This window comes from Osmia bicornis, chromosome 6 (genome assembly GCF_907164935.1).
Source record: "Osmia bicornis bicornis chromosome 6, iOsmBic2.1, whole genome shotgun sequence".
Lineage (NCBI taxonomy): Eukaryota > Metazoa > Arthropoda > Insecta > Hymenoptera > Megachilidae > Osmia > Osmia bicornis.
Genome location: NC_060221.1, coordinates 5,455,988 through 5,481,511, shown reverse-complemented (window position 1 = coordinate 5,481,511; position 25,524 = coordinate 5,455,988). Strand labels below are relative to the sequence as shown.

The 25,524-nt window shown below is 32.2% G+C and overlaps 4 protein-coding genes across 5 annotated transcripts in view; 2 read left to right on the top strand and 2 right to left on the bottom strand.

Annotated features, from left to right (window-relative positions):
* Positions 1-18,835, top strand: part of LOC123987929 (gem-associated protein 7-like) — a 26,497-nt gene extending 7,662 nt beyond the window's left edge. The window contains exon 3 of the mRNA XM_046286302.1: positions 18,505-18,835. The gene's annotated coding sequence lies outside the window, so the exon portion shown is untranslated. The remainder of the gene's footprint in view (positions 1-18,504) is intronic.
* On the bottom strand, positions 5,441-8,403 carry LOC114878906 (cold shock protein 2-like). 2 transcript variants are annotated; one of them, XM_029193191.2, is made up of 6 exons: positions 8,267-8,403; positions 7,486-7,683; positions 6,649-7,287; positions 5,831-5,876; positions 5,691-5,750; positions 5,441-5,631 (listed from the first exon to the last, which is right to left on the bottom strand). In XM_029193191.2, the coding sequence occupies exons 1-6, from the start codon at positions 8,346-8,348 to the stop codon at positions 5,622-5,624; spliced, it is 1,035 nt and encodes a 344-aa protein (XP_029049024.1). In that variant the 5' UTR covers positions 8,349-8,403; the 3' UTR covers positions 5,441-5,621. The 2 variants fall into 2 exon arrangements, with proteins under 2 accessions (XP_029049024.1, XP_029049025.1); XM_029193192.2 differs by lacking the exons at positions 5,441-5,631; positions 5,691-5,750; positions 5,831-5,876 and adding an exon at positions 6,098-6,158.
* On the bottom strand, positions 12,629-14,925 carry LOC114878910. Its single transcript, XM_029193203.2, has 4 exons — positions 14,450-14,925; positions 13,751-13,994; positions 13,197-13,537; positions 12,629-13,100 (listed from the first exon to the last, which is right to left on the bottom strand). Exons 1-4 carry the CDS (start codon positions 14,508-14,510, stop codon positions 12,913-12,915), a joined length of 834 nt encoding a protein of 277 aa, XP_029049036.1. The 5' UTR covers positions 14,511-14,925; the 3' UTR covers positions 12,629-12,912.
* Positions 18,740-25,524, top strand: LOC114878905 (proteoglycan 4-like). The gene is made up of 5 exons (XM_029193190.2): positions 18,740-18,835; positions 21,707-23,047; positions 23,814-23,925; positions 24,114-24,243; positions 24,466-25,524. Exons 1-5 carry the CDS (start codon positions 18,745-18,747, stop codon positions 24,652-24,654), a joined length of 1,863 nt encoding a protein of 620 aa, XP_029049023.2. The 5' UTR covers positions 18,740-18,744; the 3' UTR covers positions 24,655-25,524.

The following is a 25,524-nucleotide window of genomic DNA, read 5'->3' as shown; positions in this document are numbered from 1 at the left end:
TTCACATTCTTTTTTCTTGAGAATTTGAAACAATTACTGTGACACAGAAAACTAAATTACTGCACGAAATATTTTAATATTAAATTCTTGTAAATAAATTAAACTTAAAATTTAGCATAAGTAAATGTAAAATATTAGAAATACATACATTTCAATATTTTTACTATTGAAACATTCGCTTGATTTTTTAAAATGTTATATTTTACTTTCTATAACTAACAATGATAAAGAAAATATTTTATATTAAATAATATTATTCAACGTATAAAGGAAGGAACGTGATATGCTTTTTAGCTAGGAATGGTATGCTACTGATCGGACAGATTCGATCCCTTCGCACAGGTAATCGTACCCCACGAGATCTTTAACCTTGAGTCCTCTTCTTCCTGATCGTTCGAGTGAATCCGATTCTAAGATCGACAGTGCATAAATCTTGTTAATCGAAGGTCGCCACTGATCGATGTACGATAAGCATTGATAAATTGTAATCGTAGATTCATTGGATGAAACTCGTTTGTATAATTCATAGAACTTGAACGTATGCAATTCTGTCTAATGTTATTCATCGAAAGTTAATATTATAATTTAATACTTTAAATCATATTAATTCTGTTTTTTCTTTTTTAAATTTAAGATTTCTTTTTGAAAAGAAAATTTACACTAGAGGTACTGAGTTAATTTGTGTACTTAATATCAGTAACAATTATGAAAAATTATGAAATATTTATTGTCAGAATTTTTACACAAAGGTTCTGTAATAAATTACATTATATAAAAGTAGAAAAAGTAAATTAAAAATTTTAATTATTTTTCTTTTTCTCTTATCATAATTAAATAATGCTAGTATTAAATACTACATTTTTTAAAATTATCATAAACTTGATGGTCAAAATAAAAAACGGTACTGAATTTCCTAATCCTAATTCGTCGAGTAATTTTCAGTTAGAAACGTGTTATTCATTCTTGTGAATGCACTGTGATTATGAACTTAACCGTAAAACAAAAAAAACGGTACTAAATTGCCTAATCCTAATTCTTCGAGTAATCTTCAGCTAGAAACATGTTATTCCTTTTTGTGAATCCTACTGCGATTATTATATCTTTCTCTCGGATTTTCAATAAAATCATGCAGCAACACGATGTTACACGAATACCAAGTTGCTTTTCAATTTCAGCACACAGCTGTTTTATTAGAACGAATAAGTCTCGCAGGTAATAACATATCCTGAACGAAAGGTCAGGATCATGAGGCAACGCGAGGACTCGCGTGTTCATCTTAAATAAGCTTTTTCCAACGCAATGGAGGAGTTAATAAATGTAGAAATAACTCATCTCTGAAGCGATGTGCGTGACAGCATTTCGTAAAATTGTTAAATTAACAACACTTTCTACTATCTTTTGTTGTAGTTGTAGATTACCTTATTATCCTTGGAATAGGGTATTCAATTTATTATCATTTTCTAAGACTGAAGTAAAAATCAAATTACTATAAAATTTATAATTTATTAAGTGTATGAATTAATTCTGTACCTGTTCTTATTTTTAGACAATCATAGTAGCTCCAATTATTGATATAATTTTTATTATCATATTTTCGTGCCACCATAAACATATTTTATATCAACATTGTACATCTCATTTTAACTTGTATTGAATTAAGAGAAAGAGTATTATCGGGTTCTTAATTTTTCATACTTTTGTTATGATTTTCTTAACACGTGTCACGTATTCGTGACTTTAATTCATAACGTGTTACATTATTATCTTTCATACTGTTTTTAATCACAATTTAAAATTAAGTAATTTTGAATGGTATGAAATAAAACTCTCAAATGTAATTCCATAGAAATTTTAAGGATCTTAGATTCTATGGAATATGCGGTTGTTAAAGTATTTTGATATAAAATTAATAAAAAAAGAGAGGGAGAAGAATTTGATATCTCTATACCACATCAATTATTAACGATTTCATTTTCAATAACATACGCATTTACTAAATACATCTGACCTTTAAAATAAAGTTTCAGCTTAAAGTGCCAATCATTTTATAACTTGCCTTAGGTATTACCGAAATCCATTCCGAGCAATATTGTTCAGCACGAGTAACGTATTATCATCGATCAACGTCCCCCTTTCCGCTTGTACGTGTTGAAAAAGTGCGTAAACGACAAGTTACCTATGTACTATGTACTTTACTGCCGGATATGCATGCATACATTATCTCACCAATCGACACAGATTTCTGGTTTAGTAGGTCACTAGTTGTAACTTCATCTCCCAAATATAGCAATTCTAAGCTGATACAGGTACATCTCCCTAATAAATTTTCTCATTTATAAATTACAGTATCTGCATTCTATACTTAACACTTTCAGTATCTAGTATACATACTTGAATATCCTTTGGACGACGGACCATGAAGAGAGCCCCAATTTTAATTTAATTTCGCATTTCACATTATTTTCATTTCTTAAATTTTACACTTTTCCTCTAAAAATTATTCTTCCAATATATGAAACCCTTTCGTTCAAAAATTATACATTCAATTTTAAATCAGCAACCTTGTATACGTTTTGTAAGTTTGGGTCACGGTTGACCTAGACTTCTCTGTTCAAGGTTTAAATTTCTGTAATTGACATGAACCACTGATTTTTAAATTAGTTGAAAATATTTTGATCATCATTGTAGATCGTCACATGGAACGTGTATTGTAAAATGTGTCGCGAGTAGATCGTTCGCAATTGCCAAACAGGATGTCCTTATTGCACTACACGTTACACGGAACTATCATCGGAGAAGCAGATCATTGATTCGAATGATCTTATGAGTGAATTAGGAAATGATTCCTCGAGGCATTCTCACGAAAAGGAAAATCACCGCAGAACACTCCACGGTTCTAATAAATAATATACATTTTTACGTATACACCAGTTGGACATAACCGGTTTCCTTTACGACTCTAAGTAAAACAAAAAGAAGGATGAAATTAGAGCCTTGTAATAATCACCGGCCAACTTAAGCCGTTCCGTGCCGACTGAAAAATCAGGACAGCTAACGTTTCGTAAGAATTCAACGGCTTAGCTAAGATCTGAAGTTTTTCCTTGAATATTTCTGCGAAATGAAATTTTGATACCCGTGAAGATGTTCTGAAAGAGATCGAAGGAGAAACCGAGGTCCGATTACTTCACTTGTCGGAGTAAGTTTTTACGATTCGCCCCTGGTTCGCCCAGTTTTTCATCACTGCATCGCTCGTCCAGAAGACCTCGAGGGCCGTTTACCGTCGCCGATGGTCAACGACCGGAAAATACTTGTGAAATGTGAAGAAGAAGAAGACTGGCAAAGTACTCGTGATTGAGGCTTCGATTGAAGTCACTGGGTACTCACCGACCCGCAGACCCACATTTTCACTTCATTCCTATCGTCACTTTGTAGTTCAAAATAGATACCCTTATTATTTTTACAATTTTTGTAATATTTTTGTTATTTAAAAAGTGACAATTGAATATCGTCAAAAATATTAATGATGATCAAAAGTATTTATTAGAAAAAATTGAAATATTTTAGGGAGCACATTTTTCGATTTAATTAATCTTTTAGATAAATTATTATTTAGAACAGTTATTACGTATGCAAATTGATTTGGCGCCTTTAACATTACGCTTTTTTCCTCGCTTTTATGGATTCGAAATAGCGCTGGTAATAAATGGCGCCAAATTGCCGGTAACCACGATTACTTGAATAATTGAAATTTCCATAATATTTTTCCAAAATTAATTTACTTGGATAATTCATATTATGGGGGGTTCAACCCTTTTGGAAACATAAAATAGGAAGACCTTCATTTACTTCATTTGATTTTATTAATATGATGATATCCTAATAAAAACTTGTATCACCCAAGATTTAATGCATAATTACGAATTTAAACATTTTGATAAGAAACGATGCAGAAGCAATGGTTAGTTTCCAAGTTCAATGAACTGTTGGAATAACTGTTCACGTTTAATGGGGGAAATAAAAGGAGGAATTTGATATACCGCGGACAGTATCACTATACGTATACCGATTACGTTATTTGCAAGAAAACTACAATATCACCTAGTCTCGCAGGTTTCACTTCGTTTCGGCGCGGAATTTGTTCCGCACGCGCGCCTCTACTCATTCTCTCGACGGGCTTGCAAAAATAAAGAAAAGAATCGACACTTTACCGTTATGTTCACCCAACTCACGCCATAATTACAGCATGGACTTGCTACTTGCAAGATGTATACAGATACAAGTCGCCGGTGAACTGTACGGAAGAAGCTGCATACCTGTCTTTACCTCTCATTACATGGATGAAATTGAATCGTTCTATCTATCAGTGTTTTAATATGCGTAATTATTCGTCTACAATTTACTCATTATATTCGAATTATCTAAACGTATGTGAACCATATGTATCATAGGATCATTGAAAAAGTAGTTTTTCAGCTTTCAATTTCATTTCTTTTCACTGCAAGTTCCAGGAATATTAGGAAAACAAGAATTTTATGTTTAATGAACATAAACCTAGATATTTTAATAAACTGTGCAACTTTCATCATCAATTAATTTTAAAAATATACCTTTCGGAATGAACTTTCTCTGTCATTAGTTATATAGTAGTTTACCTTCCTACTGAATGCAAGGATTAAGGAAAAACCTTAACGCTTCATGGAGAAAAGAAACTAACATGTTATGAGCAAACGAAGCTTTAGTCATCAAGGAGATTCAAGGAACAGTCAAGATATCGAAAGACTAATTAAACCGGTCTTCCACTTCACCATGGATTAATAATAATGCTTGATCGAATATCCTGTTTGATATGAAAGTTATCCAAGGAAAATGATATTATTCGATTGCTATTCAATGTCTGAGAATTTAAAGAGAAAAAAAAACAATTTTCTATTCTTTGTATATCCCATTGCAGAGATATTCAAATTGTAAACTAAACATTAATATTTTCTAACTGTTTGTTACATCTGATATTTTAGATATTTTTTTCTTTGAATTCAACCCAGCTCTGCTTTCATACATTCAAAAGTATTAAAATAATCTTTCAAATATAAAAATATTTTTATTCATCTTTTCAGTAGTTCTAACATTTCTGTACAAATTAGTCACAAGGGTGGTAACAGCTTCTCAAGTTGAACAAAAGTACAAATGAAAACTGTCATGATCCACATGATCGATTATCATATTATCATAAACACAGGTAACTCGCGAATCGTACGTAAGAATTAATATACTGGCTTGCAATGCACACGGTATGTTAAAAACCATGTTCGTTATCTGGTTGCGCTTCTTCCTCTTTTAACGACGAACATCAATCACCAATGGAACCTGAGATTATTTCCTGGAACTCGCTTGAATCCAACTAATACGATGATTCCTGTGCTTTCATTAAAAACGAAACCCGTTTACTGTATTTCTTATTTCGTCTTTTATTCTCTGTGCACAGTTATACAAATCAGGTGATCAAGATGACAAACGTTACACTGTGGCAAAATTAATGAGATTACTTGTTCGTATCACTTTGTTCAGAACATTTCAGGCAGTAGGTAATTGATGACTTCTCTAACCCTCCAATTCCAACTGGTTTATTTTCCCCTGTAAGAACACGATTGTTTATATTTGTCGATTAAATGGATAAATAAGTGTATGCTTACCAGCTACCGGATTGAGCTTGTGCCGAAGCTGAAGCGTACGAATTTCCACCACCACCACCACTGAAATAAGGAAAAATAAATTATTTTTTGGGGTATTAGGTTGTTGCATATTAAAATTGTTGTAAATTTTGAATATATACCATGTGCTGCAACCTCCTCCTCCTCCAGAGTGTCCAGGATATCCACCTGTGATAAATACAAAAATAGTTAATTTGAATGTAAATTTTTGATTAGAAAAAACTGGAAGCTTAGAAAGTTTGTCAAATATAAAATTTGCACAATTACCTCATAAACTTTCAGTTTATAATTAAATATATGATCTGAGTAGTTAGTTACATATGAAAATCATTGAGTATTATGTTAGTAGTAATTAATCATTATTTTGTGTTACTTGATTTTTAAATTACCTCATAGCATTACTTTGTAAATTATTAACTCCTTTCCAGGACCGGTTTTCCAAAATTTATTCTAAATGAAATTAAATAACATTTAATCATAGAAAAAGAAGCAACAGTGAACAAAATTCCAGTCAATATTTATTGACATAATAAATAGATGGCTCAGATTGTGGTCCTCTGGAAGGCAGAGGGGGCTGTAGCCCCCCTTAGACCTCCCCTTAATCCGGCGTTGCTTCTTTCCATTGAATTTGTGCTGTTCTTCTTCTCAAACCACTTTTTAAAGAAGAAGTTTAATATAACATACGAATTATATAATGGAAAATATTTATTAAAAGAAATTTAAAATAATAGTGAAACAAAAATTATTTATTGCTTTGTTGATGAGCAGTTGTCTCCCAGAAACAAATATTCTGATAAAATAGTAATGCTTTACTTCAAATGAGATATATCAAATTATTTAATATTTGTGTCTGTTGAGTTGCACTATTCTTCGTTGATTCAAACATATATTGTGAAACCTCCACCATGTTAATACCCACAACCTCCACTATGACACCCACCTCCTCCGCTAGGATATCCACCTCCTCCACAGTTTCCACCATGACATCCACCTCCAGGATATCCACCACTGCCTCCGGGATATCCACCACCTCCTCCAGGATATCCACCACCACCGCTTGGATATCCACCTCCAGGATATCCACCACCACCGCTTGGATATCCACCTCCAGGATATCCACCACCACCACTTGGATATCCACCTCCGCATCCTAAACCGCCTTTGCATCCACCTTTTGATCCACCGCCGTATCCACCACCTGCTCCACCTCCTCCTCCGAATCCACCACCTCCTCCAAATCCACCTCCTCCTCCATATCCACCACCGCCTCCTAATCCACCTCCGAGTCCTCCTCCAAGTCCACCTCCGGGTGAACCTAAGCACTTCACGCACACTGTTCTCTTGTTACGAGATTTCTTCATCGTTTCCAGCTTTGCTTTCGATGGCATCATGCCTTCTACATCGCTCTTATCGAGCTTCACTCTGAGCACTTTGGTTTCACCTGCATCGTTGATTCTTTCGACGTTAAATCCTTCGCCATGTTCCAACTCATCCGCGACTTCGTTGAGATTCACTGGAACGTTGGTCTCTTCATCGTTGTCGTCGACTTCGATGACCAGCAGTACAGTCGCTAAAGGTTCTGTTTCAATTAAATTTGATGGTTAGATCTTGTAAATTTATAAAATATTTCTTCCAATTGGTTTTATTCATTTAAACTAATTTTAGAGAAAAGAAGACATTACTTTTTAGTCTTAACTTAGTAAGTATGATAGTTAAGACTATTATACAATTTATTATTTTTATAGAGAAATTCTTAAATAAGTAGTTGTTTGGTTACCTGATAATTCTGGAACCTTTTGTGCGACTTCATTTTCGAACATTTCGTCCGAAGTTTCACCGCTTGCATTTTTCACTCCATATAAATTTATTACGAAAAATAGATACTGATGCTCCTCTTCTTGCGGTACTGGAGGAGGTTTCAGCTCGGTCGCTAAAGTATACTCTTCCACTTCGGAAGATGGTACTGTCGTCGTTTCTAAAAATACATTAACATACACTTAGAATTTGAACTGATATTGTCTTTAAAATATAACAATTGTTATTTATTTTTGTAATTAAAACGGACGAATATCCTTAGACTATATAAATTAGCATCAAAACAAGAAGCTTATTACTAACTGAGGTACATTATATCTACCAATCTAACTAATTATTATTTATTCATTTTTTTAATTGAAAGAAAAAATAGGAATATCCTTAAGGTACCTCAATCAATATCAAAGCACTCACGATCAACTACGGTTTCCTTAAGGAAAATGGTGATACAGGGGAAGTAGGGATTGTCAAAATCCTAATTAAGTATTAAATGTAATTTAGAAAGAAAAAAATAATTTAATTTTTAATTATCAAATGTTTCAAAATTTAACTATTTTAGCTATTAACAAAATAAGTTATTTAATTTTTTTTAAATTAACACTAAGCACATTCTCCAGTAATGAAACTGAGAAAAAGTATACTTGAACGTATATCAATTCTAATACTGTAAATGACTCGTGAACTGTCTTATAATTAGAATTAATAGAGAAAGGGTTACATTGCAATAGAGTGTGTATTCTTACCTAGAGTTGGTGCTCCTAAAAGGGCCGTAACAAAGGAAAGTAGGAACAGTGTCCTAAGACAGCTGAACGTTTGGTCAGCCATTGTGAAGAGCTTAAAACTCTTATGATGCACTGTGCTTCGAATCTTTCATCTTACTGCTTTTATAGCTATCGATCTTTACACACGCGCTCAATCCATAGTTATATAACATTCCGAGTAACGTGAATTCACCTCCCCATTGCTGTCTCAGCCCACTACCGTTCCATCTTTTCCTTTTTGGTTTTTCCACGGGAATTCCAGTTCCGTTCGTTCATACGCACAGTAATGTTGTTGTTTTCAACTTAAACGTGGTCTACACGTTTAATATTGTATTACGACGTGCGTTATGCAATCAAAGGTAGTGCAATTAGTGGTCGAATGCAGAAGTAATATTTTTAATGAAAGAATATCCATTTTCATCGATTTCTCGTGATACATGCTCGTTGTAGTAGATTCACGGAATCATTGCGTGAACTCTGCTGATAGTGTACATTTTTAATTAATGTCATCTGAGAAGTGAAGTTAAAAAATTGACTATTTGACCCCGGCGTTTGATAAGATGATGCATAAACGTCATTAATTGGAGACAGAAAATTGATGTTATTGGGTGATGATCGAATATTCGATAATTGGAAAAACATTACCAGTGTCAGGCTGGTTAACACTTTATTGCTAAAATTTCTTACGTCAGTTTCTCGTATTTAGTGTATATTAAAAAATTATTAGAAGAGCGGTTGGAAATAACATTTGGAAGACGAATTCGTGCATATGTTTTTTTGTTAAAAAATATGAGATGGCAAATATTTTGCAAGTTTGGGTCACGATTGACCCAGGTTTCGCTGTTCAAGGGTTAAAATATTCATAAATATGAATACATACTGACATAAGGGAACAAACTTTCTTTCCTGAAATAAATCAAAATGACTACACCTGTCTGATGATTAAAATTCTGACAGGAAGGAAAAAGTTCCCCACATCTATCGCTATAATTTTATTTCACCCAGACAGATGAATTACATACATTTCTAAACAAAATGATGAGATCATTATTCCGTGTGATTCGTACAAATTGTTCCGTGTGTATTCAAACAGGCTACTGCAATCTTTTCTTTCCGTTGACTGTTTTAGAATCTTAATCTCCCGTAACCTTGGCCTATAGAATCATATCCAACCCATGAATAGTAAGGAATTCGATCATCATATTTTTTCAGGGTATGTCATGATTAAAAAAAAAAATTGATGTATGTATTTAAAAATTGTCCATCAATTTTTATAATTATTGATTATTATAAACTCTTTTAATTCTGAAAGGGTTAATGATAGCTTCACATACCCCATGATTTATTTTTCTATCTGATAATATTTTTAATTTTTCATATTTTGCAAGATCCCTAGATTACTGATGTTTTCTTTTTTATACCTACATGTTTTTATCATTAGAATATAACGTAATTACTTAAGAGTAATTCAGTGATCTATAACAACATGAACTTCGTGCGATCTTAACTGTGAAACAAATTGCAAAATAAAATTATCATATTCTGAATACATAAGTATAATATACCATACTGCAAGTGTCATTTGCCAAGTGACATTCAACGTGACTTCATTGATAAAAGACGTCCAATGTTTTCTCGGAAAATTGATTAAGATGTTTCTGAAACATTTTGTAAACAAAAATAGGTAGTTGTATAGATAAAAATAGCAAAGAGAACTGCTACAGTAATTTACAGTTGACAAGAGCTACAATTATCCTATGAATCTACCTTGATTTATGTCATTGTCGTCTTCCTATTATACCCTGCATTCACATTTTTTCACATTCGTACATAACTCATTTACGTGCACACGTTAGGGTGATTTGTTAAGTAACAAAACCTTGATGTAAACGGTTATTTACAAATATTCCATTATTAATAACAATTGAACAAATAGCTTGAATACATTCAAAAATATTTTTTATGAATAATAATTAGACAAATTATTAATTTGAAAAAATGATTAAACTGTAATTTATTTCATTTTCCAATCAATTATTATAAAAATAAAAATTTGTAATTTTACATACGTTTATATATTTTTTTTATAATGTTTTTATAAAGCATCTATAAAGAAAATTTTATTTATTTAATTTGCAGTGATATTTTATGTATAAATGTGTTATTGCAAATAAGTAACTTAGAATAAGTGGTTGGAACATGTGAAGGATTGAGAGCATTACTCTTTTATTCAGATCAGTATTTGAGATTAATTCTGACAGTAACGGCCATAACTTTCAACGCCATAATCTAAAATTAACATAAAAGTCGAATAATTTACATTGGTATAATGTACGGTTACGGAGAATTCTTTTTTTAGCGAGTTGGATATTGATTTTGGCGTGATTTAAATAGCGAGTTTCAATATTTGTACAATAATTGTTAATTGTTCATTTTACTGAATGCGTTACGGAGAATAGAAGTAAGTAGGTATTGCACCTATTCTTTCTGCACGGTGTTCCTAGAAACTGGATCTCAAAAAACAATTTATTGGCTTAATTGTGGACGAACACTGATAATATCTTGATATGTAATTACACCTGTAATCGAATGGTAAATTAGATACTTTACTTGTGTACGGGGATTTTCTGAATCGCAGCAAGCTTAGTCACTTCGTGCAATGTTCCCTTGCATTATGAATCATTCTGATGAGGTATCTTAGTTGACTAAGATAATTAACTTTTCGTAAAAAATTGAAAACAATAGATTATATTTGTGTGTTGACCCTGCTGTCTCTTTTGGGGTCTATATGACCCACAATGAAAATTACATTTCCATGTGTACTAATTTAGAAGAATAGTAATATAATTTTTAATTATTAAATATTATAAAATTTAGTATATAATTGAAAAATACGAATACAATTTTCATTGTATTTAAATTCTTAAGGTAATAATGAAAATTTGTGTATGAAATTTTTATTACATTTTCATTGATCATTGCAAAATATTGCATAAAAGTTATAGGAAAAGTTTTTAATTAAATTCCAAGTGCAATCATCATTTTTCTCATTTTATACGGTTTGTTCATTATTAACCTACGTCACTTGCTATTCTTGTATTCCGGAAATACATTAGAAGTATCGATGGAAATACAACCTTGCTTATTGATGATTGAAATATCACCTGCGCAGTTTAACTCATAAACATAAACTAATGATGTAAAAAAATAATTTTCTTAACTATCAAACGTATTAAAATTTTTCCTTAACTTTTTTAATCAATAAAAGAACAGTTCTTTTATTCTAAATCGTATTAAAATGACACTTCTAAATTCTATGTTTTATCATGCAAATTCAACAAAATCATTAAGCAACATCATTAGTGTCAGTTTAGTATGAAGATTAGCAGGAGGCCACTGAATTCAAAATATTTATCTTCATTAAATTTGTTATGCCAAATGTACATGGTTTTATCCCGAGACTTCTGTTAGAAATCAAAATGAGAGATGTTAAAATCTAATAAAAGGATTTTAAGCTTCTTCAGCTTCTACTCAAAGGTATCCGCTGCTAATAGACCCTAATTATCCGAGGTACGGTTTTTACGAGTTTCTCTCACAATGGTTAATCGTGAGTCAGTGTCGTAGCCTTGAATTCAATCGGTGAACGTACTGTCTGTCATATGCATGTTACATTATATTATTAGTTATATTATTAATGTCGTCATTTTAGAGAGTTAATTCTTTGAATATTTCTTTATTAATGTAAATGGATATACTGAAAAAAACAAAACAATTGATATTACATACAGCTAGTTATACACATTGCTTTAACTCGTACTGGGTGTACAAATTAATTCTGTTCGTTTTCCTTTTTTTTAATTGAATGAAATATACATCTTTCATTTTGCATATCTTAAGGATATGTAAAAGAATTCCATTACTATATTGACATACCTTTAATATTATTAATGAAATATTTATACAGTTTTAGAACTTTGAAGCAAGTTCAAATATAAATTTACAGAACTCTGTAGCAATTGTTATCTACTGCAGTCATTGTTGATATTCCATGATCTATAGTTATCGTGCTTTGATAAATCAGTGCAGACGATCATTGTCGTTAAAACAGAGCTCTACTCCGTATAAAGAAGATATTTATCAGTGATTCCAAAGATGTCGCGATGAGTTCAAGACCATAATCTGACCTTGGGCATTCCTTCTTTCCTTCGCCTACTTACCTGAGCCAGAATTTAATTCTCTGAACGTGATTTGCGAATGAAACAGGATGCTCAACCTAATGATCCTTAAACAAACTTAGGCTCTTCTGAAATATTATTTTAAACATGCAAAAGGGAAGAAAGAGGATTTTGAAAGTAGATAAATGATTTTTATTATCATTCTACATACATTTTTGTATCTATCCTTTAATAGAACAAAAAAAAACAATAAAAGACTGTTTTTCTAATTTTTAAAATTCAGAAAGGTCTTTCTATTTCTCTTGTAATTATGTTACAACAAAAATGTCACTAAATGTAAAAATATCTATAATACTTGTACTATAATACTATTTGTAAAAATAACTTATTCCAAATCAATGGATAAGAAATAAGCGAAATTCTCTAAAATTAAGTTTTTTTCTAATCTTGTATTCATCTTTGTATGTCATCGTCATAATACCATCTGTAACTTGGATGCCACTTATGTATATGAATTCGTGGCTGTTTATTATCCCATCTAGGTTGTTGCGTCGAAACGTGTAACATAACTGGTCCTCGATTTTGTTCGCGATTCGGTTTTACGTTGATGTCCAATTTCGGTGTACGTGAAGGCTGATGGCCTAAGAAGTAACAATCGTTAATTAACAATAATTAATGAAACCCTTGAACATATCAGTGACATAAAATATAGGACATATTTTAAAAATTCATTTTACCATTGTTATTATGATTTGGATGAATATTGGTCCAAACCGGTGGCCTCTGATTTTGTCCCGGAAACCGGATGCTCGTTTCTTCGGGGAACTGGCTGCTACCGGCATTTGACGAGGCAAAAGAATTTGTGGAACCGACAGAAGATGCAGCGGCTGAGGATGCATGTCCATTTTGGACATTTCCCGATGAAGAAGAAGCCGCATTGCCAAAACCAAATGCGTGACTGTTCACGTTGCCTTGATTACCATGTATAGGATGATGTTGACCGACAGCTTGACTCACGGCACCAGAGGCTCCAGTTAATCCTGCGGCTAATGATACCGACTGACTTTGTGAAACGCTCCTAAAAGCAAACACGTCTCGGTTAATCCATTTGTCAATAACGAAAATGTTCGTGTTTGTTCTATTACCAAGATATCCGGATACCCTAAAGGTTGTACTTAACGCGAACGCAATACGAAAACGTTTTATTTTGGTATAATTTTAGTATTCTATCAATTGTTCTAACTTATAATACACGAAGGATCTCTGTATAAAAGTAGAAAAACCAACATACCCAGTGAGTTCAGACAATGGTCGATTAAAACTGTTGCTTTCAGAGTAGCTAACACCTTCAGGCCCTATTTGAAAGCCTAAGGAATGCGCATTGTTTCCCGCATTTACGTTGATATTTGTTCCGATTGGAATAGACAACAATCGTCCATTCTTCATATCAGAGGTCTTGATGAGTTGCTCTGGTATAAGCTCCGGTGGTGTATTCCATCGTCGTTCCACTTCTTTTGTAAGGGAAGTACGATCATCTACGGATTGAAATACGTTTTCACGTGGCACATTTGTTACACTTTTATCGTGAATCCTTCCTTGAGTCTTACAACATAACGATTTCAAATAACTTCTAAATTATTCACTCTAGAAACAAAATTTTCCAAACGAAAATTGCATAACTTCTGGGAGCACATGCAGTGCTGCAATCACTTTCTCGTTATTTCACTTTTTTTATCGACATATGAAGGTCACTTTCAGTTTTTTGAAGGGGTGCCTAATATTTCTTCTTGAATTTTGATAAAGTATGAAATTTTACGTTAAAAAGTGTGGAAGAGGTAGGGTACAAAATTAATAGTTATTCAGATATTATTGATACACTATCAGTAGACAAGTTATAGATCTTGTCATGTCACGAGACTCGCACTGTATATATTCTTCAGAGAAGAAATTGTCATTTACGAAGAATATGTTTGATAAAATATATTTTTACCTGCCCATACTGCTAGCAGCACGAAACACAATGGTACAATGTAAAGGATGCTCCTGTCCATGTCTGAGAACGTTCTGACTTCGGCGTGACTGTTCTCCGCCCTTTTTCAATAAGTATGAACGACCTTAAAGTCCTTATTGATATTCATCGTGTGTCCACCCACGTAATACTCTTCGACGAATGGAGTTACAATCACGCGGTGACGCGGACGTTCGAAAGAAATGGGATTTTCAGTGAACCACCATTTGTTTATTTCACAAGCCTGTTAACAAAATACATGTAGAAAGTTTGTAGATATTTGTTAACTTAATTAATCCTCGGACAGCGGACCATGGAGAGGGCCCTAAGTTTTTGTTCCAGGTCCAATTTTAACTGAGTTCGACACAGCATTGCTTGAAAGAATTCTAACTTAAAATTTCCTAGAAATTCGTACTCTGATTTTCTGCATAATTTTTGTCATTAATTTTAATATAATTGAACCCATCAGTTGTACTATTAAATTATTCATAAATATGTTTAGGCTTTAAATATTGATCATTTGTAATAATTCTAATTATTGGAAAAATATTGCTATATTAAAATGCGTCATTGAAAATCCATGAAATAGTACTCGATTATAAGAACATACTATAAATCGTAAAATAATTGATATTACATCTGTCAATTCATTTCACGGTTTTTCATTGATTCGTAATGCTTGTTTTTTAAACATACATCTTACAATTAGTCACCTACTCTTCATCATACTCGAACCTGGAATATTATTATCACAAGAACGTCATGGATTTTAACTAACAGACTTTTGTTTTTCAAATTATTTAACAAGATTATGTCTTGATTATCATTGAATTACTTTTTAGTTTAAGTTTTTCTAATTTTTTATCTAGCGTTCTAGCATAAAATTATAATTAATATTCCAATTTTTGCTACTGGTACACACGCGATCAAAGTAGGCATCTCTGTCAAATAAAGTAAATTTCAAAATTCCATCTTATTTGAATGAAAATATTCCAATTACTATTTTCAATACATTTTGCTTGAAATGTAGCCCACTCTGTCTTATACAAAAATTCTAACTATGCTAATGACAGTATTTTTGGTTTACTTCTGTTCTTTAATGTAACCAAGTGCGGAAAAGAATTAGCACACTTTACTGTAGTTACATTGTGATTCTTGAACGTGGTTCTCGGGTTCTCAGGTACATGTCTTGACATTGAACCCGAGAGCCAGACGTATAGTACTCCTTTACCTTCAAACACAATAAACGCTTCTGCAAAAGGGAACAAGCCTGCTGTCCAAAGCATCTGTAGATTAATGCGCAGAAGGTAATCAACTTTCGCGATTGGGTATTCCCCGACAGCGTCAATCGATCTTACAAGAAATATATCTGGCAACCAAGCGATTAAGGATTTATGTAAAATCATCTGTTTCTCACTTATAATTGCTGAAAACACTGTTCGATGCAATTTTCACGTGAAATTAAATAATCTTTAGGGTCACTGATAAGAAATGATATCAATTTTGATTTTAAATTCATGGAACGTTTTGTTATATAAACAACAGTATCGTATAGAAATGTGGTACAGAAATCAATTTCAAATGCTTAATTCTTAAAAACAGAAACAGATGCGAAGAATAAAAGAATGGTGCTTTGTTCCAATATCAAGTACAGTTGCATCTGTACAAACAATTGTAGATATTAGTCATCACTTTGTGAAACATTCTCCTGTTTCTTTAACTTTTTCGCGAATAATCTGAAGAAAATATCTAGATACTTCACAAACCAATAAATTTCAACCTTTTTTTCTATTTTGCAACATGAATTAGATGTCTTTTACAAATTTCTGTACGATATTTGATAGCTGTTTTCCTCTATCATTCTCAATTTCAAGAAATATAATTAATAAATTTCTTAATTAAAAAATGGTAAATTTTTATCATTTAAATAAATCTTGTTACAATTATGGAAGCTCCTGAAAATTAATTATTTGAAATAAAACATTTGATTTCTTTAAATAATCAATCAAGGACAACGAAGAACATGTATATCTATCTTAAAAATATAATTTTCATGGTTATTTAAATGATAGACAAATTTAGTCTGAGGTTGGTTAGAAAATATTAATGAAAAAGTACAAGATAGATTTTATTTTTAGAATGATAGATAATTACAATAAAAATTCTTATTTTTAACAGAATAATTTTTATGATATTATTTTCTAATTAAGAAGTGTCATAGTTCAATAGTATTTAATGTTAGCGACCTCTTAACAATGTGACTGCATCACTCTACCGGAAGTGGCCGCTGCCATTGAATATTGCAAGTGGCACTGCACTTCTCCCGGAACTGTTTTGTTTTAATACAATGTTTCAAGTCAAGTCATTCTTCTTAGGAAGAATGATAATGCCCCGGCTTCTCATCCTTCCCCATAGACATCCCTATGAAATAATGACAATGTAGGGAAAAGGGTCCCATATACTTACATGGGCCTGTGGCCTCCCACCACTTGAGTATGAAGATTGTATACCAGTTTCATAATACGTAATAATTAATACTCATATTATTTTTTTCTAAATTACTTTTAATATTAATCCTATTTCGGAGAAACAGTGTAAAATTTAGAAAATGAAAATAATATGAAATACAAACTTAAATTAAAATTTGAGCTCTCTTTATATTCCGCCATCTGAGAGTTAAAATCATCAAAATTAATTTTTTTAGAATTCTTGCTTCTTTTTATATTTTTCTTAACAAATTAATAAATACCAAAATATATCAGCACACTCTGTTGAATTTAATGAAAGGAAAAATACAAATTGGATATTGTTATGAGAATTAAATCATATACGTCATATTTCATCGTAACTAATCGTAAGAATCATGAAGTCCTGGTGGAAATTTATGCTGTAATGTTTCGTCGTGTTTGTTCTACGATTGATTCTATGAAAATTGTTCGAAAGGTACAAATTTGTCGATTGCTACCCAATAATCAATCAACCACAGAATTATGGGTTATTCTAATCGATTCATCGATCGAATCATTGAGAAACTAGAAAATATTTTTTTATTCATCCTTAGGCACAATTTCGCCCGTCTACGAAAAAACAATAGATGAACACCTACAATTATCTGCATATAATCAATTGTTACACCACGTGCAACAGGATGTAATGACGATCGTGAATTGATCTATCGATTATTACTTATGAGTAATACCATGTGCAGTTTTTCATTATTGACAGTAACAATGAATTGAAATCAAATTTATATTTTAGATAATTTTGGTGACTCATTCTCTTTCATTGATTCTTATTAAAACTGTACAGGTAATTCAAATTTTAAAAGCATGACTTAAAAAATATATATTTTTTAGAAATAAACAATGAAAGAAACTAAATTTTGTTTTTTAATTAAAAAAAAAAATACGATCAATTATTGTTTATAAGAATAAATTATTATTTACAGATATCTGCTTTTAATTTTTTAAATTCCAAATACCTACGTGAACACATCATGAGGTATTAATTTCAATAACATTGAAAAATGATTCAACTTTATACGATAAATTGATAAATTCTGAAATAGTCGAATACCATTTACATTTTTAGTGGAATCAAACGGGACCTCGTATTTGTCATGAATCTGTTTTAAAAATGAAAGACTATTTCTTTCACTGGCAAAATTAAACCATAATTTTGTTTTACAAATACTAAGTACTAATGCTTTGTTAATACAAAGTAATTTATCTTAATTACACAAGATGCATATAAGGTTGGCAAATGAATACACAATTTCTCCTGTTCTATCATAGAAAAATTAAACAATCACCCTAAATATATCCAAAAAATTAATAACGCAAATGATGCTTATTTCAATTAAAATTCTTTATGTATTAAATTTAAAAAAAAAGTTACCTATATTTAAAAAAAAGATGTAAAACTCATGAATTTAATTAGCAACCTTAATATTATCTTGAAAATACTAAATTATTTAATCTCTCGTTTATAAAAGCCATTCAGCTTTGTTTTATAATTAATTTTCACAAATCCAACAGAGCGTGCCGTTTTTCACACGTCGCACATGTTCAAGTGTCAAAACCGAAGCAAGAAACGGAAGTAGATGCGCACGAATGCTATATAAGATGACGAGGCTACCAATTCCCTCAGTCATTCTCTTACAAACTACGACACCGATAGGATCGATTTGAATTTGTGCGTTCGTTCAGTGATAAACAAGTATACGTTTTTATTGTTTTGTTTTTTCTTTGAACCTTAACCGTTCGATCACCGATAAAATGGACATCAGACTTTTGACGTTACTGTTGTTTCTTTGCGTTGCAACTTCGTTTGCGGATCTTCGTTCGCCTTTATTAAGAACACGTCGAAGTGAGTAAACAAATTGAAATAAATTTTTTTTCTTCGTTGATAAACGAAAACGTACATAGACTGCTTCTTCGTGGACATATTGACACCTTGTTTCTACACGTGCATGCATTCCTAACTAAAACTTCAGTCATTAAGGATCAGTGTTGCATTACTATCTCTTTTGCAACTTCTTTGCAATTAATTTTTGTTATTAAATTTCGTTTTTCAACATTCTAATTGTGAAAGAAAATCCCAAGGAGCTGAGTAAGCATTTTATTACCCCTATTTCTTCTTCCACTTATAAATAATTATGATAATTATTTATAATTTTAAACTTATTAATTTTCCATTTATAAATATTTGTATCAAAATTTAAATATTTGTAACAATATGATAAACTAATTTCTTTGTTGTATTTCTGGTTTTTGTAACAAACTTCTGTGAAGCATTGATTATAAACATTTTGCATAATAAACTTTTTATTCCGTTATATGCAAAAATACATTAATTCAGTGTTTGATCCTTAATGAGTTAACAATGAAACAATAATTACGACGAAATAATTAATTTAATGAATCACATTATCTTCAATGTTGTATATAATAAGCATGACTGATTAGACACGTTCCTCGACCTTTCCAAAGACGTTTTAACTAGCGAATGCCGTTTATAAGGAAATCATCTTACACCAAGGATAAGAAGAATAGTATAGAACAATAAGTTATGTAATCGTTGGGAATTTGAATCATAATAAAATGCGGGAATTTCAGAATTATTGTGAATCTAACAGTGCGCTGTGAACCTGTGAAACGTTAATGAATTTTAGAACGATTATAACAATTTTTGAAAATTTGAAGGAACTGACTTTGAATTTATGTTGTGAAACAAGTCTGAGCTGCTATTTGTGGTACACACGTATATTTTTCCATGGAAAAAGAAAAAACAGGAATCGGCTGATGTTCGAAACCGGAATCGGTTATCTGAAAAAAAAAGAAAAGAAATATCTGCACAAATACGTCTTGTAGTTTTTTAAAATTAGTTTGTTATGAAAGCTGATAACATTTATAGGCAGTGAAGAATGCTAGAAAATTTGAAGCTATTAAAAAGATATTATGCAGTTGTATTGTGGTATAGTATGATTCAGACAACACTTCCCGAGCTCAAGGTTGAACATTTTATAATTGTGCATATAGATTGATCAGTGTTTTTAAAAGGTTGCAGATGTTCGTAACAACAATTTGAATTTAAAAAAATTTTTAATGCACTGTGTCTCAGATTTAAATAAAACAGAATATTGTATTCAATAATTGATAATGTTACAATTTTTTAATTATTATTTTGCAAGGAATCCATTTCCATTTATAGTAAAATTAAATTTGATAGTAATTAGAAATATTAAAAATGTTATCTTGTAAGGAAATCCATATCCTTTCATAATAAATTAAATTGAATAATGATGAGGAATGTTAATTTTTTTCAAAGTTATAAAGATGCAGTTGCATAAAAGATTTTCAACAGTCATAATATAGTGTTGAAAACTATTTTCAAATAATTTGAAGAAGATACTATTTAGCAAATATTGGTATATGTGTGACGAAGTAATGTTACAAGCGGAAGATTTTTCAATCGCGATAATATAATCGATAATCGATTATCGATGTTCTTAAGTGCATACAGCGTCAAATGCAGTTGATGTAATGCATTCTTCTTTGCATGTAGTGCCATTAATACATTGCTATGCAAAGATAATTTATCACAACGTTTGCGAACCATGACCTCGTTTCATTTTTCACCTTGACCCTTACCGAGATACTTTCTACTTCCTTTGCTTCTATTTTATTTCCTGCTACATCGTAATAACCTCAAGAAACGTACTTATGTCATATTCCAAGATAACTCTTTTTACGTAATTTTCAGTTGTAAATAATGAAATTTAAATGGCCATAATAAATTTCGTTATCAAATAAGGCCCTTCCTTCTTTTCCAAAAAGTTGTAAATAATAGTCAGCTTTCTGTTGCCTGCATTTATTTTAAGCAGACTGTACATGGAATTTCCTTGTAACCTCCAAACAGACATTAATACACCGAAAATATTGTTCCAATTTGGCCTTGACAGATGCCTTATTCGGTTTCTGTTTATACATATAGAGAATCACTTTCCAAGGTATACATATAATAGCATACTGTAGTTCGTCGTTTACGTATGAGAATTGTGAAACCGGAATGGATTCTCCTCACGGCATATTAAAGTCTCAGATTGGAAACATTAAACTGTCGTAAAATAAGAAACATGACATAAATAGTAATTATAAAAAATCTTGAAATCTAGAGGTATAATAGTAATATAATACTTATTGTTAATATAAATGAAAATCATATTTTTGTAATGTAAAAACCTATGTAGTTTACTTAACCCTCGGATGGCGGACCATGGAGCGAGCCACAATTTGATTGTAAATATGAATACATATTATTTTATTGTAAATTATTGTAAATTTGCTAGTGATTCCCCTTTGGGTCACTTCTTCTTTTACTTCTATTGCATCCAGCTTTCCTTCTGTACTTGTGTCTTTTATCAAAGGAGTATCTGCATAATCTTTCTTGCATGCTTTGTCAACGTATAAATTTTCCAAAGGTAAAAGAAATAAGCATCTAAAGAAACAAATGATAGAGAGCATCAATGTAAATAATACATGTCTAGTCTAAAAGTGTCTTTCCTCGTCTATGCATGCAACTTATCGAAGTAATCTCCTAAAACCAAAGGTCTAAAAATGCATGCCAGCAGTAACCATGGAATGTACGAAATAGTTACTACAGACACACAGTGACTTGTGTTACCGAGAATCGCTAACAAAACGAAAAATGGTATTCTGTTTCTTTTCACCTACGAAGGTGGATCGCAAGAAAGTGCCACGGAACTTACTGGAATATCGAGGATAAAACGGGAGACCGACAGTTCGGAAGCTACGGAGAGTCCCAGTGCTACAGAACCCATTACTGCCTCTTCGCGGAATACGAGGAAGAAACCAGATCCCAGAACTAAAACTACGCCTACTGCAAAGCCTACAACCAGGTCGACGGATGAGCCTACGACGAAATCGGACCCTACGACTGAGTCTCCCATGCTCGAGGAGGAATTCTCATTTCCTACTCTTCCGACACCCAAGTCCAAGACACCTAAACCGAGGTCCACAAAGCCTAAGCCAAAGTCTTCGAGTACTACTGGCACGACACCTGAGTCAGAATCCACGACACCTGAACCAGAATCTATAACACCTGATTCAGACTCAACGACACCTGATTCAGAGTCTACGACACCTGAACCAGAATCTATAACACCAGATTCAGACTCAACGACACCTGATTCAGACTCCACAACGCCTGAATCAGACCCTACAACACCTGAATCCGAAGAGTCTCCAGATTCTAAGCCAGCTACCAAGCCCAAACCAAGGCCTACGCCTTCTAGTTCACCTAACAAGCCTAAGCCAAAACCCACGCCTTCTAGTCCATCCAACAAGCCCAAACCAAAACCCACAACTTCTAGTCCAACTACCAAGCCCAAATCAACACCCACGACTTCTAGTCCATCTGCTCAACCCAGTGGATCTACTAAATCTACGACTACACCGAAGAAGCCATCGACCACAGAAAAGCCAGATGATTCAGAATCACCTAGTCTGGGTTCACGTTTCGGTCCTGAAGAGTCGAAGCCAATGCCAGAGTCAAATCCTATGAATCCAGGTTCAAATCCTATGAATCCAAGCTCAAATCCAATGAATCCAAGCTCAAATCCAATGTATCCAGGTTCAAATCCAATGAATCCTGGCTCAAATCCAACGAATCCAGGTTCAGATCCTATGAATGCTGGATTTCCAAACTTCATGTTCCCGCCGTTCTTTATACCCAACGCCTTCACACCTTACAATCCGTATAATCCTTACAGTCCTTATGGTGATCCTAATATTAACTCCATACCAAGCCCGGGTAACTATGACTGGCCGGGAACGTACACTGGAGCTAATGGGGGTGCTGGAGCTGCATCGTCCTTTGCTTCTGCTTCTGCTTCTGCTTCTGCCTCAGGATCGGGCGGAGCTCCTTACGACGCTAGTTATAATAATCCAACGATTGTTGATTATCGTGGAGGATTTGTCGAAAATAAACCCACTGCAGCCAATACGGCCAATGTGCCAAATATGCCTAACATGGGACCATATGGTGGCAACGGAGGAGGTAATGTTCTATAGAAGGGGACACACTTGACCTCAGGATCCTTAGTCCGAAGAAGTATCTGTTGGATGCATGCACTGTGATAATTTTATTTTAGAGAAATTTATGAAACTCATTATTATTGATAAATTAAGCTGATCCATAGACTGTGACCTTAGTATAATAAATCAGAGAGAGTAGTTGTAATTCTATTATTTTAACATTTAAGGGACAATGCTGATTCCAAAGATGTTAAATGAAACTGCAATAATTTGTTTTATTGAAAATCAGCAAAGATAGTTAGGGGAAAAGTTGAGTGGTGTAACAGGTTCCATTTTTCATTTTCTTCGAATGCAACTATGTACTAGAAAATACAGTTATACTTTTTTGTTTAATAATACTATGCTGTTTTCGCATCCTTCTTCGAATTTCTAAATATAATTCTATGGATGATTGCACTTAAACAAATTGTGTTTAATGAAAATGAACGGAAATCGATTTTGTTAAACCATTCAACTTTTCATTCTACCATTTTCTTTTATTTTCGATAGAACAAGTATTACAGTTCGTGCCAATTACGTGATAAGAATAGGCTCTATTAATTAATTATATATACAAGGAGGTTATAGGGAAAACCTGTGTTAGTGTTATTCGTTTTTTTTTCCTTTTGTTTTAAATACGTACCTTTCATTATAAATTAGTATTGAATAATTGAATTGTTAGAAACGTGCTGTGACAAGTAGTCTTATACTTTGCAAGTTATTTATTTATATTTTCTTAATTTTTACAGGTGAACCGCCATTTGATCCTAGTGTCTTTGCATTCCCCGACTCCAATTTCCAACAGCAAATGAACGAAAATTTCAGACGGCTCCAGGCTGAATTCCAACGTCAGCAACAAGCGTAAGTTTAAACTATTTTTTATTAAAGTGTACAGTAATAAATTTCTTTTACTACGCATACCACTAAATGAAATTCATAAATAAGTTCTAAACTTATATAATAAAGAAATTATAGTACCTACTTTCCTGCGGTTAGCTTATAAATGTTCCATTACTTTTTAAATAATAATATGATATAATTATAAACAGAATCTTCGAAGCAACCAATCGCATAGGCACCGATGGCGCCTCAGGTTTCGGCGGACCAGGTGCACATTCCGCTATTTCCAGTATTAATTTAGGACCCGATGGTGGCTATCAAGCTGGTGCAATTCAGCCAGTAAGTTCCAACATTTTATATATACATAAACACATAATTAATTGATCGTATGGCCGAAATTTTAAGGGCGATAATAAGGGCAAACGAAAATTACGTTTTAATCAGGAGACATCCTCTACGTATTCACAGTTCAGGAGCATTTCTTGTTAATAAAATTTCATTTTTATTAACGATTCTTGCAAAAATAGTATTTGTATATGTATTAAATATTAATATTTACAGGCTGCACCTGGAGTAGAATCTAGATTTGGCGAAAATCTACCACCACCGTCTGGAGGATCCTTTGCTGTATTCTCAGGTTCCAGTTCCAATACTATGGTTGGTCCAGATGGTAAGACGGTCTCTCACAAAACTTCCACCACGGGAGTAAACGACAATGGAAAAATTACTTTCCGCACCGTTAAAGATTAAAATTATGCATCATCGAACGGATTGACGCTTTGACGATTGAATTAACGAAACGTACCTATATATGCCCTTTCTTTTAAACAATGATCCTCTGTAACTGAGGATTATAAATATCATTTAAAATGCTATAAAAATATTCTATTTAGGTGAAATTCGAAATATGAAAGAGATAAGATTGTCTACAGTTTTGGTAATCAGTAGACTTATTGTAGATTGAATTTAATTTTAAAAAGTAGAACACATGATCAACATTTCCAAAATAAAATAAATAATTCTCAAGAGACTATTTCTTATAATTAAATTATTATTCATGATTGTTCTATGTACTCACTTATTTCATATGGTAGGTATATTTTTTGCACATATTTCAATCTCAAGGTACGTCCTGTGGAATATCAAATTTTTAAATAATTAATTTTAAATAATGGAGAATAATACTTGCAATGAGAAAGTTAAATTGCTTTTTATTCGTTTGACTAAATTTTGTTAACTTAATGATTATTTTTAATCACTGATTTATAAGTTGAAAATCCATTATCTATTATCTGAACACTTTTTGACTATAAATTTATGATGAAAATAATAATACCAAATATTTTAAGATTTTTTAAACATCCATCCCGGAACCAAGATTCGCCATCTTGATAACAAATTTGAATTTGAAATATATTAAGTTACTTTTTTAATTACAATAAATCTAATTTAAGAAATTATGTAATGTATAAACTATCTCGAAATCTTTCAATCTTGCCAATATATTCTTTAAAGAGAAATTATTGTAGTAAAGGAATAAATATTATTCTTTTATATAGTTAATGTTCAATGTAAAATACGTTTAATTATAATAAATTAACAGTAGATCAATATCAGAAA